Source organism: Suncus etruscus, chromosome 15 (genome assembly GCF_024139225.1).
Source record: "Suncus etruscus isolate mSunEtr1 chromosome 15, mSunEtr1.pri.cur, whole genome shotgun sequence".
NCBI lineage: Eukaryota > Metazoa > Chordata > Mammalia > Eulipotyphla > Soricidae > Suncus > Suncus etruscus.
In genome coordinates this window covers 32,723,899-32,742,697 of record NC_064862.1, presented here as the reverse complement: position 1 = coordinate 32,742,697, position 18,799 = coordinate 32,723,899, and the positions used below count along the sequence as shown (strand labels likewise).

Below are 18,799 nucleotides of genomic sequence, written 5' to 3'. Positions count from 1 at the left end.
GAGGTGGCACAAGCGGTAAGGTGTTTGCCTTGCAAGCGCTATCCTAGGACGGACCGAGGTTCGATCCTTCTGGGGTCCCATATGGTCCCCCAAGCCAGGAGCGATTTCTGAGCGCATAGTCAGGAGTAACCCCTAAGCATCACTGGTTGTGGCCCGAAAGACCAAAAATAAATAAATGTTTACTTCAGGCCTAAAGGAGGCCCCCATCACTGGCATGCACCCCAGATATGAGGCTTTAGGACCATTTAGGCATTATTTCAGCATCGGAACTGGATACAGATTAGGCCCTTTCTGGTCTCAGACCCCATGCTAAGCAGGCATCGATACACTAAGTTGGTCAAATAACAGGACTGAGCATGTAGGGGCAGGGGGCCTTACTTGGCCCCAGTATACTCAGGCTTCAAGATCTGAGGCTCTGAACCATGCAGGGTAAAGCAGGCCACAGACCTTGTTGGGACCCATCAGGCCTGCACAGGTCTCTAGTCAGTCGAGGAATCTCACTATAGACAGTTGGAAGCCAGGCAAAATCTTTTATTCCTGGAGTCTCAGGCTCAGTGGGCTCCCATGGGACAATGTACAGCTGTCACATCTTGCCTGTCCTCTGGAGGCCAGAGGGGAATGTCCTCAAAGACTATTCCTTGGATGGCGCTGATGGCAAGCAGACTGGATGGAAAACCACAGGGTGAGGGATAGGAGGTAGGAATTAGGTGGACTGTCCTAAAAGGCTTTTGCCTATCCAGGTCTCAGTATCCCTGGCTGTACCAGGACAAGATGTTCTAGGCTAAGGCCCTAAGTGTCTGAAAACTCCCTGGGAGGTGCTATGCCTCCCCCTCCCACCTCCGCCAACAGCCCAGCCCAACTTGGTGGCCTGCCAGGAACACCGCTATTGTTTGACTGGAAAAGCTGCTTCCTCAGCAGAGGGGGGCCTCTCTCAGGGACACCCTGTCCTTGCCCTTGCCAGTCACCAGGTTATGACCACAGTGCTGACCTGGACCCTCAGTTGTAGAGTGAGGTCATATGGCACCCTACTCAGGAGAGAGAGATAAGGAGCTCTGGGTATAAATCAGGATCAGTGTCTTCTTTTACACTCAGCTTCTCCGCTTCCTTATCTATAAAATGGGGATAATGAGTCTGTGATTCAGCACCAGCCAGCCTGGTACAGTTAAGTGTTTAGTCAGTGGCAGGAGGCCTTAGACCAGAGATCAGACTTCTAGGTCCAAGAGATAGTGGAACAGGTTGAGCATAGGCCTGGGTTTGGTCCTCAGCACAAGGTCCTCCAAACAGCACTGGGAGTAGCCCCTGAACACTTTGTGGGTGTGGCCCCAAAACAAAACAAAAAGAGAACACAGACTTTACCCCTGACCCTTCTTTGCCTCTGACAGAGGTTCTGGCTGAGCATATGAGGTCATTCATGTCACTCCACCCCTGGCACCAGTACTTTGCCCAGAAAGTGTGCTAAGAATCTTGCTTAGTAACAAATGATGACAAACTCTTGGCCTTGAATTATAAAACTGAGATTACCAAGAAGTGGGGGCATTGGTGGAAGAAGTAACCTAAAGACAGTGGTGAAGGGCCTTGGACACTTTGATGGTGGTGAGGTATGGTAATTACATCAAGACCATGAATGTTGGGGCCGGAGAGATAGCATGGAGGTAAGGCGTTTGCCTTTCATGCAGAAGGACGGTGGTTTGAATCCCGGCATCCCATATGGTCCCCTGTGCCTGCCGGGGCAATTTCTGAGCATAGGGCCAGGAGTAACCCCTGAGCACTGCTGGGTGTGACCCAAAAATCAAAAAAAAAAAAAAAAAAAAAAGACCATGAATGTTTTTTTTTTAAGACCACGAATGTTAACACTATTAAAAAACATGTTACCGGGGCCAGAGAGATAGCATGGAGGAAGGGCATTTGCCTTGCATGCAGAAAGACATGGTTCAAATCCCTGCATCCCATATGGTCTCCCGAGCCTGTCAGAAGCAATTTCTGAGCATAGAGCCAGGAGTAACCCCTGAGCGCTGCCAGGTGTGACCAAAAAGAAAAACAGAAACATGCTACCTCTTAACAACAATAATGATAATAAAATTAATTAAATAAAAACGAACTGGGATTCTGAATGGTGTCTAGGTCAGGCTTTGAGAAGGAAGATCCTTCCTTACAAGACATCCTCTCATTGAGGAGATGAGTAAAGATCAAAGCCTGGGAACTGGCCTGATCAGGCCCACCCTGGGCTCCAGTCCCAGAGACCTTTAATCCATAGAGGGCACACATGGGCAGAGGGGGATATGGTAAGGAAAAATAGGGGCCATAAGCAGGGGACGGCCCTGAACTTGGGCTTTGCACTGACAAAAATCCTGAAACTGAACTGGGGTCAGGATGGGGGGGGGGGGGCTCTTCAGGACATGGAGTGAAGCTGAGGCCAGGCTGGCACTCCTTTTCTAGTTCCCAACTGCACACCAGCTCTACACAAACTTGTTTATTTCTGTACAAAATCATGTTTCTATTTTACACAAAGAGTACCCCACCCTCCACCCCACCCTCTCCCCTCACATTAATGTGGGGGGAGCATTCCCCTAGAAGACAGGGCTGAGTAAGGCCCCACTCATTGGCCCGTACTGCCAGTCCTAACTGGGCTCACCCTGAGCTCCACTCTGGAGAAAATAAATAAGGAGTCTCAGGCAGAATCTGTGCTGGGCCAGCCAGACCCTGTGGTCCAGCAGGCTTTGGAGTGTTCGTTCATAAAAGGAATAGGTGTAGGGACCCTGTGGAGAGTCCTGACCAGGCCTGGGTTACAAGTAGGTGTCCTCACTCTCCTGTGAGGTCAGGCTTTCTTGGGAGCGGTGATGGGCTGGGTCCTGTGAAGCGGAGTCCTGGGGAGCTGGGTCCTGGTGGACAGAGTGGTCTGATGACATGTCCTGTGGGGCATTTGCATCTCCTGCAGCAGCTGCCACCTTGACTTGACTTGGGGTAAGGGTCTTGTCTGGCTTTTCATTTGCTTTCACCGGTTTCTGCTGCTCCTTGTGGACGTGCTTGGGCTGCTTGGGTTTGCCTTTGGAGTTAGGTAGGGGGGCATCAGGGAGCAAGCGGATGGATGGTGAAGGCTGCAGGGAGGGCCGGGGACCTGGCTCTGCATCCAGGATAGCCTTGGCACCGTGCAGCCTAGGTGGGGAGTGGCACTGCAGCTCTCCCCGGGTCTCCTGCCAGCGTCGCAGCTGGATGAGGTGCTCACGCTCAATCTGGCGCTCTGTCAGTGGCAACTCTACCACCTGTGAGGATGGGGACAGGTAGGTGAGCACCATGAAGAACCTTCCCTTTTGTCTTCCAGGCCAGACAGCAGGAGCTGTCTCAGTCCCCCCAGCTCTGGTTACCAAAGGCTGACCTCTAAGAAGGATGAGGGTCTGGTACCTGAGGAAACCTAGAGTTGAGTGTCTGCTGAGCCCCACCTCATAGCCTCTCCACAACTTTCCAGTTTTTGATACCACAACATTCCACCAAGAAAAGGAAAATAAAGCCAAGACCATAGGTGTGGTACCAGGGAGTCAGAGAGAAGGGGTGAGAGCTTCTAGGTCCCTTCATTCTATATGGTTTACATAGGGCCCACAGTGATAGCACACTGGGTAGAGTATTTGCCTTGCATGCAGCTGACTGGGTTTGATGCCCTGCATCCCATATGGTTCCCAGAGCTCGCCAGGAGTGATTTCTGAGCACAGAGCAAGGAGTAACCCCTGAGCACCACCAGAGATGACCCAACAACAACAACAACAAAAGATGTGTTCTTCTCACAGTGCTTTTGGGTAACTACTCAAAATGCTGAGACTAATATGGGTAACCCGCCATGGGAGCACCCCCTTTGGAGTCCTCCCTCCAGAGCCCCCCCCCCAACTTTCCCTCACTCCAGGCCTGACCTCCTGGACTAGGAAGGCTTCCTGCATGATCTTCGGACTGAGGCTCTTCAGTCGCTCGATAGTCTCATACTGGCCCTGGCAGGCTTTGAGCTTCTCAGGAGAGCCAAGCGCGTGCTTGAGCAACACTAGCCCCACTCGGAAGATGATCTTGACTCCTGCATGGGGGGTGGGAGGGGCACTTAGAAGTTTCTCTGGAAATTGAGACCCCCTCTGGGGGCAGAGTGCTCTTGAGCCCACTCCTGTACCTTCACAGAAGAACATGTCCCAGACACGCAGCACAGAGCTCCATGGCAGGGTGCGGGCGAAGGCACACATGAACCACTCTGTCATGTAGAGCAGCGGGTCAATCTTCTGCCGGCTCAGGTGCTTGTGGGCCACAGGCGACACCTTCTGCAGTAGCGAGAATAGGATCTCCCCGTCTAGCTGGATTGCCTCCTGCAGGGCAGTGAGACCAGGGGCCATGACCATGGACCCAATCACTGCAGCTAGGGCAGCAACTGGACCCAAGCCCCAGGGCTCTGGGAGGCAAAGAGAAGCAAATCAGATCCAGCTGGACCTCCTTATGGAGTATACAGTGAAAAGGGGCTGACACACATGAGTCATAGGACAGTCAGAGATGGGAGGGGGTCAAGGGCTGAGAGCCCAGAGCAGGGATATGGGGCAGATGTGTATTAGAGGCCCTCCTTGTCAGGGGGAAGAAATACTCCCTAGGGGCTGAAGGAGAGGAAGAATAAAGAAAAAGGAGGGAAAGGAATGGAGAAGAGGTTTATACCTAGGCCAAGGCAGGGAAATTGGTGAAATTATTTCCAGAAACTGAATTCCATGGAGGAGGCCAGATAGCTGGAGGCTAGTGCAGATCCTATCACTTGGGCAGTCCAGGGGCCTAGTCCCTGGCTGGCCCAGGGACTTAGTCTGAAAGTAACAAAAGTCTAAGGAGGTTTTTAAAGGGAAGAAGGTGGAGCATGAGAGTCTGCTAAAGGCCTAAAGGGACCACAGAGGGCGGGCATCCAGTTGGCATAGTGCCCAGGCCAGGCAAGCACTCACCAGTTTCTCACTGTAGTAGCCAGGCAGGTACTTCTCACAGATCTGCACCAGGCACCAAAAGGCTTGCTATGGGCAAGAAAGATGTGAGGCCTTGCTGCTGGGTGTGCCCAGCCTGCCGGCTCACCCACCCTGGGCCTAGTGATACCTCAGCAGGCATGTGCATGAGCAGGACAGCAGCAATGGGGGCCTGGGCCTGGCAGTAGCCCTCATCGGGTCGGTACAATGTGTAGGCCTTCAGCACACGGAAGAGGTCCTGCTGCCTATGGAATAGCCAAGAAGGGCAAGGATGACAGGTTAGGGAAAGCAGATAGATGCATTCTTACCTGTATCAGTACATCCTGATTCTACCCTTAACTTTTTTTTTTCTTTGCTGGAGTGGTCAGTGGGATGCCAGGGATTGAAATTTGGTTGGCCACATGCAAGTACTTTATTTGCTGTATTATCTCTCCAACTCCTTCCTTCCTCCAACCCTTCTCTCCTCTCCTTTCCTCCCTCCCTTTCTCCCTTCCTTCCTTCCTATTCTCCCTCCCTCCTTCCTTTCTTCCTCCTTAACACTGTGCACTGTTCCTAGAGGTACTGGGGATCCCCTAACACTGTGCACTGTTCCTAAAGGTGTTGGAGAGACCACAAATGCCTGAACCTAGGGCTTCTGCATGCAAAGTATGCACTCTACTCTATGAACCATCTCTCCTGCCCTCTACTTTTTATTTGATCTTCTGCTCTCAAGTGGGAATACCCCTCCCAACTTCTCTTTTTTTTTTTTTTTTGGTTTTTGGGCCACACCCGGCGGTGCTCAGGGGTTACTCCTGGCTATCTGCTCAGAAATAGCTCCTAGCAGGCACGGGGGACCATATGGGACATCAGGATTCGAACCAACCACCTTTGGTCCTGGATCGGCTGCTTACAAGGCAAACGCCGCTGTGCTATCTCTCCGGGCCCCAACTTCTCTTAACCATATGAAAATCTACATACTCCAAAGAGAGAATGAACTTAATGATCACAGTCAGGTCAGAGACCCTGTTTGGGAAAGTGCAGATTTGAAGACAGAAGCACAGTTGAGGGTAATGAGTGGTATGGAGAGGTTGGATTGATAATACTACAGGTAAGGTGCTTGCTTTGCATGCAGTCAATCTAAATTAAGTTCATGGCACCACATATGGATCCTGAGCACTGCAAAGAGGAATCTCAGAATGCAGAGCTAGGAGTAAACCAAAATGAACAAAAAAAAAAAAAAAAGGCAAAACAAAACAAAAAACAAAGGAGTATATGAGAGACTGGTCCAGAGAGGTAGCTACTAGAAAAGCTGAGCATGAGCATGTGGGAGGTCCATACTTTTGATCCCTGGCATTACACCACCAGATATTACACCCAAAATTTAAAAAAAAATAAAAAGACAGAAAAGTAATGTATCTGCAAAAGGGAAAGGTATCCTCTTTCATAGCTATGGCCCCTCAGCCCAGCCAATCTTTTTTGTGTGTCTCTTATTCTGCAGGCCCACCACACACCGCTTTTCTCCAACATCCTCTCCACCTACACAGCCCTCACCAACCTCTCACCACACCAAAACCTGTTCCTAAAAAAGGACCAGTCCAGGCAGGATCTACCTCTCTGGGGAGTACATGATGGCTGAACTGGGAAGGTAAATAAACACTAAGAGAATTCATCAGACTCCTATCAATAAAGGGTAACTGGAGGGCCCGGAGAGATAGCACAGCGGTGTTTGCCTTGCAAGCAGCGGATCCAGGACCTAAGGTGGTTGGTTCAAATCCCGGTGTCCCATATGGTCCCCCGTGCCTGCCAGGAGCTATTTCTGAGCAGACAGCCAGGAGTAAACCCTGAGCGCCGCCGGGTGTGGCCCAAAAACCAAAAAAAAAAGAAAAAAAGGGTAACTGGAGACGAAGAGATATAGCACAGCGGTAGGTAGTTTGCCTTGCATGCAGGACAGATGGTGGATTCGAATCCCAGAATCCCATATGGTCCCCCGAGCCTGCCAGGAGCAATTTCTGAGTGCAGAGCCAGGAGTAACCCTTGAGCGCCAGCCACCGGGTGTGTTCCAACCTCCCCCCAAAAAAGGTAACTCAAAACTTTGAATTTACCTCCCTCCCACCAGCTCTGAGGCCCACAAACGAAGTTGACTTCTGCTTCCTAGAATCCCCACCAGTCCTTCAAGCTTAGCCTGCTCACCCATGGCCTCCCCGGGACACAAACATCTCATGAAATGGAAACTGCCGGTGTAAGTCACGTTCTATCACATCCAGCCACTTGGGGTCCCCCGGTGACATGTCCAGCTCCTGGAATCAAAATCAAGGGCAGATGTTAGCAGGTAGGGGTGCTTATATAATTTTACCAGGCCCTGAAGCCCCATCCTCAATCAGAGACAATGGGCCTGCTTTAGGGTAGATGAGAAAGCCCACGCCAGGAAGCCCTGGCAAAGACAAAGCACCAAAGGGATAAGGACCCCAGAACCCTGAGGAGTGATCCTGACTCCAGGAAGACCTTGTGTGCAAGAGTATTCATTATAGCTATCTCTGGAACTAATGTCTAGAAGATTTCTTAGACAAAGTGGGCAATACTGGCTCCTGGGGAACACAGGACCAATCCAACAGGTATAACAATAGCCTTGGGTGCAACTGAAAGGGGTGGGGTGCTGTGGAGTGGTCTCCCCACACATACAAGAAGGTAAACTGTGGGGCCAGAGAGATAGCATGGAGGTAAGGCATTTGCCTTTCATGCAGAAGGACAGTGGTTCAAATCCCGGCATTCCACATGGTTCCTTGTGCCTGCCAGGGGCAATTTCTGAGCATAGAGCCAGGAGTAATCCCTGAGTGCGGCCAAAAACCAAAAAAGAAAAAAGAAGATAAACTGTGGAGGAGAGAGGCATAGTTTACTGACTGGAAAGAGGATGGCAGGTCAAATAAGTTTGGGAACCTCTGCTCTAGGCAATTCATTGGAGCTCAATTAAATACCTAATGTTACATCCTTGCGAAGAAAGGTAGGGCCCAGAGAGATAGCATGGAGGTAAGGCGTTTGCCTTTCATGCAGGAGGTCATCAGTTTGAATCCCAGGGTCCCATATGGTCCCCTGTGCCTGCCAGGAGCAATTTCTGAGCCTGTGGCCTAAAATAACCCCTGAGCACTGCCGGGTGTGACCCAAAAACCACAAAAAAAAAAAAAAAGGGCAACTCTCAAAGCAATAGTTACCACCAGTTGGCATCCCTTGAACTAGTTGTGAAGACGAGCATCTAAGGGCCTCACTAAGTCAACCTCCAAATACAGGTCCTATTTTTTTGTTTTGTTTTGTTTTGTTTTTGTGTCACACCCGGCAGGCAGCACTCAGGGGTTACTCCTGACTCTACACTCAGAAATCGCTTCTGGCAGGCTCGGGGGACCATATGGGATGCCGGGATTCGAACCACCAACCTTCTGCAGGTGAGGCAAACACCTTACCTCCATGCTATCTCTCTGCCCCTACAGAGCCTATTATTACTTACACTGTTCACTGATGAGGAAACTAAGAGTCAAAGAAAGGTGATGTGCCTAAGGATTAGTAACTAGAAAAATAGAGTGGAACTGGAAATCAATTCATCTGCACCTGCCCCTCCTTATACAAGGGGTACTGCCTCTTCAGGCACACCCTCGTGCATGTGTGTGTGTGTGTGTGTGTGTGTGTGTATGTGTGGTTGGTGTCTGTGCCTGTGTCTGTAAGAGACAGAGACAACAGAGAAAGAGAAAGAGGGGAGGGAGTGAGAGAGATCTACTCAGCACTGTCTGAAAAGATATGACATCTGTCAAACCATTAACCTCAGAACCACTTCTTGGTTCTGGGGTTTCAACCAAGTTTTATTCTTTGAACATCTGTGAACATTTTAGCATGAGTTACTATTTATAAAGACAAGATTATCACAAAAATAAAAATCCTCTCGATTATTTGAAATGTTCTTTATCTTGATTTGCCTGTTGGCTACATCTATGTGTATTATGTCTCAAAACTGTACACTTAAAATCAATGTATTTCACCTATATAAATTCATACCTCAACTTAAAAAAAATAAATCAATAGAAAAAAAGGCCAAAGAACTAAACGTGGAAGGGGCCAAAGTGATAGCACAGTGGTAGCACAGTGTTTGCCTTGTATGCATTCAACCCAGGATGAACCAACGTTCGATTCCTAGCATCCCATATGGCCCCTTAGCCTGCCAGGAGCAATTTCTGAGCACAGAGCCAGGAATAACCCCTGAGCCCTGCCAAGTGTGGCCTAACACCCCCATCCCCAAAAGAACCGAACAGGGAAACAGATTAAGGTTGTGGGAGGACAAGAGCAGTTGAGGAAATGTGCTGAGGGAAAGGCTGCATCCTTAGCAAAATCACCAGCACACACAGGCCCAGGTCCTGACTGGCACAGAATACCCTGTCATTTGCCCCCTTAGTGGGGATATTCCCGTGTTTAACATAAAAATGGAGGGTGCTAGGTGACTTGACACTAGAGTAAGTACTCAGAGAAAAAGCTGACCCAATATTCAGGACAACAGAGTATAAAGAGGGGTCAGGCATCTGCAGAAGACCCTTGAGTAGGAACACAGTCAAAGAGATAGATGGACAATCTTTAAAATCACAAAGCATGGGGCTAGAGAGATAGCATGGAGGTAAAGCATTTGCCTTGCATGCAGAAAAATGGTGGTTCAAGTCCGGTATCCTATATGGTCCTTTGAACCTGCCAGAAGTGATTTCTGAGCACAGAGCCAGGAGTGACCCCTGAGCACTGCTGGGTGTGACCCCCCCCAAAAAAAATCACAAAGCATACCTCAAGGTGGAGATTTGTGTGTCCCATGTTCCCTCTTAGGTAAGAACAGGGTTGGGGGGCCGGAGAGATAGAATGGAGGTAGGACATTTGCCTTGTATGCAGAAGGACAGTGATTCAAATCCTGGCATCCCATATGGTCCCCTGAGCCTGCCAGGAGCAATTTCTGAGACCCCTGAGTGCTGCCGGTGTGACTCAAAAACCAAAAACCAAAAGAAAACAAACAAACAAAAAAAATAAAGAACAGGGTTGAATACTAAGTGAATAGAATACAGATTTTCTTGTACTGGGAAGGAAAGAATTCTATGAATTCTCCCATGCATTTCCATAAGGTAGAGATGTAAAACCTCAACATTCGTTCCTCGAATGTGGTTGCTTGGTACCTCAGCAGCTCAAGGCACCAAGCTATGGTAGATTGTGTGTCAGTGAGAAAGGAAGAGGTAGCTAAAGAGCTGATAGGGGAAGAGTACTGAGAAATAAAGGCCAGTGTTGCCTCCTAGGAGATGAAGCGCTACCACAACCCACAAAAGCATGAAAAGGCCAGTGTCATCATGAGGTGGAGCCAGAAAAGAAAACCAGGTAGAAAAAAAGACAGTAGTAAATAAATAAGAAGCAGCAAGTAGGGGCCAGTGAGATAGCACAGCCTTAAGGCATTTGCCTTGAATGCGGTTGGCCTGGGACAAACCCAGCTTTGATTCCCGGCATCCCATATAGTCTCCTGAACCTGCCAAGAGCAATTGCCAAGAGCAATTTCTAAGCACAGAGCCAGGAGTAATCCCTGAGGCTACCTGGTATGGCCCTAAAAATAAAAATAAAAAACAGGGTCTGGAGAGATAGCACAGCGGTATTTGCCTTGCAAGCTGCCGATCCAGGACCTAAGGTGGTGGTTCGAATCTCGGTGTCCCATATGGTCCCCCTTGCCTGCCAGGAGCTATTTCTGAGCAGACAGCCAGGAGTAACCCCTGAGGTGTGGCCAAAAAAACAAAAACAAAACAAAACAAAACAAAAAACAGCAGCAAGTACAGGAAAATATGAGAACTGAGGTAGGGGCTGGATACCTGGGACTACAGGACAGCACAGGAATAGGTATGTGATACTACCACCAGTACCACCAGTCCTGTCACTGTACCCTTGCCTCTGGGTTCACATCCTCATAGCAACCAGAGAGAGACTCTGATCCCTGTCACTGCTTCTGTATCAAACCCAAGCAGAAGTTCTTCCTGGAGTATTCACAAGCCACTATCTAGTCCCAGGACTGTCCTATAGAAATCCACCACTCCACTATAGAGCATCTATAAGATCTTTCCTAGCAAATCTACTTACACTCCAAAGCATCCGACAAGATCTCACAGGGATGGCCAATTCCTCTATAGATGTACCTGCTCAGCACCCATACTCAGTGTACCACAGCTCTGTGCTCTGTTAATGCAGCATGCAGATATTATTAACTGTGTAACCAGGAGGTGGACTGAGCCATTCAAGCTCTCAGTTCTTGTTCCTGTCTGGGTTCTTACTGCTGGAGGTTTACTACAGACTTGTGGTGGAGCTTCTACTCCATATATCCTCCACTGCCCAGGCAGTTGACCTCTAAAATAGAAGCAAAGTTATCACTGGAAGTCTCTGGAAACTAGAAGTAACTTGAGTGGTGGTCTGATACTGGTGCTCTGGAAAAATGGGTGCCCTCATTCAGAACTCCTCCAAGCCAAACACTCCAATGCCCCTGCCTCCACTTCAACCTCTTCCTGCCCTACTCTGCATCCTGCTGCCAAGTTCTGCCAGCAAACAGCTTTCACCCTCTTCAGTTCAACATCAGAAACTCTGCTCCCCTACCCCATCTTCCCTTCAGGGAAGGGATTTGGCAGGACAGGAGTGTTTGCCAAAGCATAAAGTATAACAGCAAAATGCCACTAGCAAGCAGCAGTATCTCACTGTCTGTCACCAGACCCAAGAATCTGGAAGGAGCCCTGATGCCCAGAGCTAGGTAAGATCTAGGCAGATATGCTTTGGGAAATCCCAAGGAATCCAACTGCCTCCCAGAATTCTTTAAAGGAACAGGCTAGAGGAGTTACCCAGCCTAAATTGCCTTAAAAAGCACCATGATTAGAGGGACATTCATACCCAACAGCTAGGGGGCAGGAGGTTGTGGAAGAGTGTTGGGTGGGGAAGATATAGCTCTAGAGAATACTCTCTCTGGCCAGTGACTTAATTCTGTCCTCTAAGGATACTCATTAGGCTCATCCCCAGGGCTAACAATCTCACAAGTAATACAGGTTAAATGATTACATAGAGAAAAAAAAAAGTTGAGGGTGGGAGACCAGAAAGCATGAAAGGCCCTATGCATATTCAGGTGAAGGTTCTAAAAGGTCCAGAGAATAGGAAAATGATCCTCGTGTCCCTTCCTAGAGCTGGGATATAGCCTGTTGATCCCAGAAAAGAAAACCTAACTGGTTGTGAAAGGGAAGAGTTGAAATGGACATTCAGGAACTTGATGTATGGATCAAGGTTCTCCAGGTGCATACATGAAAGATCTACGTCTTGAAGAAAATTGCCAGGAGACCTGAAAGAAAGGCTGGGGAAGGAAGTTAACTCACATCAAACTTTCCAGGGTTCTGATGCAGCTTCACCTTGCCTCCTGACAGGTACTGCCAAGCACGGCCCCGCAAGGAAGGTGGAATACCCTTTTGGCACCGTAAACGAATCTGAAAGTCAAAAGAGATAGCTGTGAACTGGGGGAAATAACTAAATGGTAAAGCATGAGCCCCATATATGAAGCTCTACATTCAATGTCTATTGCAACTAGGGGAGTGGAGGGAAGTGTTGGACAGAGGGTAAGAAAATTGTGCCCACTGTGGCAGCTCCCCCAGAAGTTGTATGCCAGCCAGCTCCTATGCCAGTTCTTAGAGAGCATTCAGTGAGCATATTAGTGAGAGCAGAAAGAGGGAGAAAAGAAAGCATTCCTGTTGCAACTACAAAACAGATCCTATGATTAGAAGTGGGGGAGGTGTGACTGCAATTAGACATGCTGCCACCAGGTGATGGCAGAGACACCAAGTCTTCAGAGCCAATGACAGCACAGGTATCCCTAAGGCCTACCACAGACATCTAAATGCCCCTCATCATTTTCTCAATCCAAATGAAACAACATACTGGAAGAACTCCACAGGATATCACCTGGTTATTTTTTGGGAAGTATTCAAGAACCCATATGGCAGGACCAGACAAATATGAGAATTCTGAATAAAGATGGAACTAATCACCATCACCTAGGGTCAAGAACCCCTATTAGGGGCCGGAGCGATAGTACAGCAGGTAGGATATTTGCCTTGCACATGACCAACCTGGGTTCAATTCCCGGAATCCCATATGGTCCCAAATGCCTACCAGGAGTGATTCCTCAGTGCAGAGGCCAGAGTGGCCCCTGGGCTTTGCCAGGTGTGGCCCCAAAAAATAAATAAATAAATAAATAAATAAATAAATGAATGAATAAATAAATAAATGAAGAATCCCTACTAGAGCTGGGAGATAAATCAAAGGTTACAGTGAATGATGCCCCAAACTTCAATCTCCAGCACTGCATGATTCTCCCAAGCACTACTGGAATGGCCCTAATGGCCCCCAGCATGTCTGGGCCTCAGCATTATTGCACTGTCTGCCTAAGCATTTAATATCTAGTCTGATTAATGGAGCATCACCAAAATAAAAGAGGAGGGGGCAAAGTGATAACACAGCAGTAGGGCATTTGACTTGCATGTGGCCGATCTGTGATGAACCCAGGTTGAATCCCAGGCATCCCATTTGGTCCCTGAGCCTGCCAGGGTATGATTTCTGAGTGCAGAGCCAGAAGTAACTCCTGAGCACAGCCGAGAATGGCCCAAAAACAAAAACAAAACAAAATTAAAAAAAAAAAAGGGGGGGGGAGTCATGGAGATGACTAAGTAGACCAGAGTACATGTTTTGCATGTAGAGGCAGGGATTATATCTATGACATGGTCCCTCAAGAACCCCCAGAAGCACACCTTGTGCTGCTCAGAGACTATTCCAGGATAAATGCTCAGCGTCATTATAAAAAGTCTCAACTACTAAAATCCAGTCTGGAAAATCATCACATCTTTTACAAACAGAAAAATCAAAGAACAGAGTAGAAAAGCCTTAAGATATTCCCATGACGGTGGCGCTAGAAGTAAGGTGCCTGCCTTGCCTCCGCTAGCCTAGGACGGACCGCGGTTCGATCCCCCGGCATCCCATATGGTCCCCCAAGCCAGGAGCAACTTCTGAGCGCATAGGCAGGAGTAACCCCTGAGTCTCACCGGGTGTGGCCCAAAAACAAAACAAAAAAAAAAGATATTCCCATGAGGGGCCGGAGAGATAGCATGGAGGTAAGGCGTTTGTCTTTCATGCAGAAGGTCATCGGTTCAAATCCTGGCGTCCCATATTGTCCCCTGTGCCTGCCAGGAACAATTTCTGAGCATGAAGCCAGGAGTAACCCCTGAGCACTGCCAGGTGTGACCCAAAAAAACCACACACACACACAAAAAAAGATATTCCCATGAGGGCTCCAGCTACCCTATACCAACAAGAGATTCTATCATAAGCACTTTCTACCTCACAGACCCTTAGTGAGACAGAAGGAAGTTCCTTCTGGACTCAGAATAGAGTGAAGAAGTCTGGATAGTACAGTGGGTAAGACTATTGTCTTGCATGCACCCAACCCAGGTTTGATCTCTGGTATGCCATATGGTCCCGTAAGTATTGCCAGGAGTGAATCCGGAGTGCAGAGCCAGAAATAATCCCTTAATATCACTGGGCATGACCCAAAATCTTATTTTAGTATATGTGCTGCTGAAGCAAGCATGACCCAAAAACTTAAGAGTTAGAGAGAGAGAGAGAGAGAGAGAGAGAGAGTATATAACAGAGAGAGAGCCTAATCTCACAGTCCAAGCAGCTAACTTAAGTCTCCTTCTTTCCCTCAAGACCTTTAAAAATGGTGAAAGCATTAATCATCAGGGAAATACAAATCAAAACAATGAGCTACCGCCTCACACCATCAAAACAAAAACATTCATCAAAACAAAAACCAAAAGACAAAACAAGTATTGGTAAGGATGACAGTCACTGTAATGTTGACTGATCCATCCTTTTTGAAGTAAAGATGGTCATTACTCAAAAAAATAGCAATTGAGCTTCCATAGACCGAGTAATCACATCCCAATGTTCAAAAGCACAATCCAGAAAAGACATCTGCACTCCTATGTTCACTGCAGCACTTTTCACAATAGCCAAAATTTGCCCAAGTGCCCAAGAACAAATGATTGGATAAAGAAACTATGGTACATTAAACAATATGGAAAACTATGTGGCAGTACAAAAAGATAAAGCCATACAACTAGCTGCTAAACAGATAGATCTGGAGTGTATCACGTTGAATTAGTTAGTTAGAGAGAGAGGGACAGATACAGAATGATCTCTTTCACATGTGAAATATAAAGAAACTTTGTAAAGGAGTAACAAAGCCCAAAAGCCAGTAGAAAAGAAGAGCAGGAAAACTGTTCTTCAGTAGGAAGCTTAACACTGCATTGGAGGTGGGAGACAGATAAATCAGGGAAGGGAATAGTTGGACAATTGTGGAGGGGGATGCTCTAGAGGCATCCTGAGGGACAGGAGGAAAACTAGGGACATTGGTGGAAGAAAGTGGACAGTGAAGTGATTGATGTTAGAATATTTCATGCCTGAAACTTAATAGTGAATAACTCTTAACTCTGTAATTCATGATGATTAAAATTTTAAATATTATATTATAGAAAGGAAGATGAGGGCAAAGGCACTCAAAGGGATGATACAGAACAAGAATGGAGGTTCAATGAGGAACAGTACAATGAATATATTGTGTGCCTTTCATACCACAGGCCCTAATTCAATCCTCAGCACCCATGGTTTCCAAAGCACCACTGGGACAAATAAGCAAGCACAGATCTGGGAGTAGTTCCTAACCACCACCAGGTGTGGCCCAAAACTCTGCTTCCCCTACCCATACACACAAAAAGAGGAATAAGGAAGGGAAGGCTGGCCAAGGACTTTCCTTTATACTACTGCACTAAACAATCTGGCCTGGCATAAAGGAGACAGGTCAATGCTGTGAGAAGAGCCACTGAGTATGGGTTTGAATTCAGTGCTGGCCTTGAGCCAATCACTTCCCAGCAGAATTATGAGATGAGAAAGATACCTGGGATTCTACTGAAGAAAGAAGACATATGATCAGCATGGAGCCTGAGACCACATGCTTGCTGTAACCAACAACTTCCTATCCACCCTAAGAGAAGGCTCCCTGGTGCTCACACCTAACTTCCCCTCACCTGGAAATCCCCTCAAACAGTACAGATGGAAGCTCTCAAAGGAGGGAGCAGAGGGCCAGGCCTTCCTGATTAGTAGTGTAAACAAGTGAAAATTTTCCAGGGGTCAGAGAGAGTCAAGAACCAGGAAGGAGACCGGCAGAGAGCTGAGAGCAGTGGGGGAAGAGCAGAGTGGCTGGTCACAGGAACCATGCTCCAGTTTCTGGGACTGTCTGCAAAGCAGAGAGAGGAAGGGAACGGAAGGGAACTGCCCCAGTTTCTGGGAACAATTTCCTGCATCTTTGGGACAAGGATCTCCTTAAGGAAACCACTTAATCTGGGAAGGCTTTGGCAAAAGAACACAGTAGGGCCACACTGCCTTTAAACACCCCACACACCATTCCAGGCCAAGCTCAGGCTAAGCCAGTCTCCACATCACCACTCTTCAATCATACCAGGAATGCCTTTGGTCATGCACTCACTTGGGTCCACACTGATGTGTGTGGTGGAGATGGGACAATGAAAGCTGAATTTGTTTTGATTTATAGTCCTGAGCTTGAACCCATGTCTCAAACATGTAAAGCAGGCATTTTCCACTCCCTGGTCCTAGAGAACCAGAAGGAAGCTCTGCTTTCCCACTCTGGTCTCCAGAATCCTCTTCTGTAAGGGGTGCTAGAGATAGTAATGTACCAGTGTTTTTTAGGGAAGAGACAATGGCAAGGATCAGTAAGGATACAGCAAGAGAAAGTATTTCTGCTAACAGAAAGCAAAAAAAACTAGCACTCTGCTATAAGCCCATGGGAAAGGAGTTCTCTAAAGATGGCTGAGTGAGGCCACACCTGGCTGAACTTGGAAATGCAAGAACATAGCTCTGGTCAACAGTATTTGGCACATGAAAAAATGTTCCACATCATTAATCACCAGGGAGATGCAAATCGAAACAATGAGATATCATCTCACACCACAAAGACTAGCATACAACAAAAGAAAAAAGTACAACCAGAGCTGATGCAGAGAGAAAGGAACTTTCATTCACTGTTGGTGGGAATGTGGACTGATCCAGCCTTTTTGGAAAGCTATATGGACATTCTCAGAAAACTAGAAATTGAGCTCCTGTATGACCCAGCAATAATACTCCTTGGAATATACCCCTAGAACACAAAAACACAATGCAGAAAAGGCATCTGCACTCCTATGTTCATTGGAGAACTATTCACTATAGCTAGAATCTGGAAACAAGTCAAGTATCTGAGAACAGATGAGCAGATAAAGAATATATGGTATATCTACACTGTATACAATACTATGCAGCTGTTAGGGAAAAGTCATGAAATTTGTCTATACATGAATGTATATAGACAGTATTATGCTGAGTCGAGGGAGAGGATAAATATAGAATGACTGTACTCATATATGAGATTATATATTAAAAAAAGATAGTATGGGGCCAGAGCAATAACGCAGCAGTATGGTGTTTGCCTTGCACACAGCAAATCCAGGATGGACCTGGTTCGATCCCAGGTGACCAATATGGTCCCCCAAGCCAGGAGCGATTTCTGAGCACATAGCCAGGAGTAAACCCTGAGCATCACCAGGTGTGCCCCCCACCAAAAGAAAGATAGTTTGGTAGTAATACAAAAACAATAGATATGTGGTCCAGAAAGGCTGGTACATGGTGGGTAGCTTGTCACAAAAAGCAGAGGAGTACAAGGGCAGAGAAGAAACCACAATAGGATGATAGTTGGAAATAATCACTCTGGAAACAACTGGATGCTGAAAGGAGGTAAAATGATACACACAATATCCCTTCAGTAACAAGACTGTAAATTACAATGTTTAAAACAAAAAATAAAAGGGAGGGTGGGATGGAGAGAGAGGGAGAGAGAGAGAGAGAGAAAGAGAGAGAGAGAGAGAGAGAGAGAAGAAAAATAGAATAACCCCTGAATGTCACAGGGTGTGGCCTAAAAAATCAATAAAAGAAAAAAAGAAAAAGCAATAAAAGAAAAAAAAATAAAAGAAAATGTCTTCCATAGAGGTGAGCAGCGGGGAAGGACAGGAGGAAACTGGAGATGTTGATGGGAAAAAGATGTGCAGGGGTGAAGGGATTGGTGCTAAGATATTGCATGAATGAAATTCAATCATGATCAACTTTGTAAAGACAAAAACAATCAAAACAGCTCTGAGCCTTAGGTATAGACAGTCTATCAGTCACAATCAAGTCTTTCTTCAGGGTCTCCTCTTGAGGTGTGGGTATGAGGGTTGAGGAGTAGTCCCAAAGAAAAGTTAGGTCTAAGCCCACTTCCTGACCACAGGGAGAACCCCAGTTTATATGACCAGGCAGGAAGAGATGCCAGGAACTATGTGGCCATAGCTGAGAAGCAAAGCAGAGAGGGCAAGGGACTCAGGGTCAGGTAGGGTAAAGCACACGTGGTAGCCCCTACTAGGCAGGGCTAGACCTTAGCCTTTAACCACAGTGCAGAGAAGCAAAGGGAAAGAGGAAGTGGAATTGACCACTCTGCTCACAGGACCTCCCCAAGGTTCTCTTCTGGAATACCTACTTGTGAGAGAGATCGGAGCTAAAGTAGTCAGCCCTGTCATGACTGCTAGCTACCAGTTGTCACAACAGACTGTGAAGAGGAAATGGAAGCTCAGTGTGAGCTGAGGAACAAAAACAGATTGTAGAGTTAGGCAGGAAGTTACTGAGGAACAGGTATCTTTAAAATGTGGTTTTTG

The 18,799-nt window shown here is 47.3% G+C and overlaps 1 protein-coding gene across 1 annotated transcript in view; it reads right to left on the bottom strand.

The window, feature by feature from the left end:
* Nucleotides 1-2,576: 2,576 nt before the first annotated feature.
* Nucleotides 2,577-18,799, bottom strand: part of TBC1D10A (TBC1 domain family member 10A) — a 47,003-nt gene continuing 30,780 nt past the window's right edge. The window contains exons 3-9 of the mRNA XM_049788823.1: nucleotides 12,332-12,439; nucleotides 7,128-7,234; nucleotides 5,089-5,203; nucleotides 4,944-5,009; nucleotides 4,145-4,334; nucleotides 3,900-4,054; nucleotides 2,577-3,260 (exon numbers count right to left, since the gene is read on the bottom strand). Coding sequence (XP_049644780.1) covers nucleotides 2,784-3,260; nucleotides 3,900-4,054; nucleotides 4,145-4,334; nucleotides 4,944-5,009; nucleotides 5,089-5,203; nucleotides 7,128-7,234; nucleotides 12,332-12,439 — 1,218 coding nt within the window. The 3' untranslated portion in view covers nucleotides 2,577-2,783. The remainder of the gene's footprint in view (nucleotides 3,261-3,899; nucleotides 4,055-4,144; nucleotides 4,335-4,943; nucleotides 5,010-5,088; nucleotides 5,204-7,127; nucleotides 7,235-12,331; nucleotides 12,440-18,799) is intronic.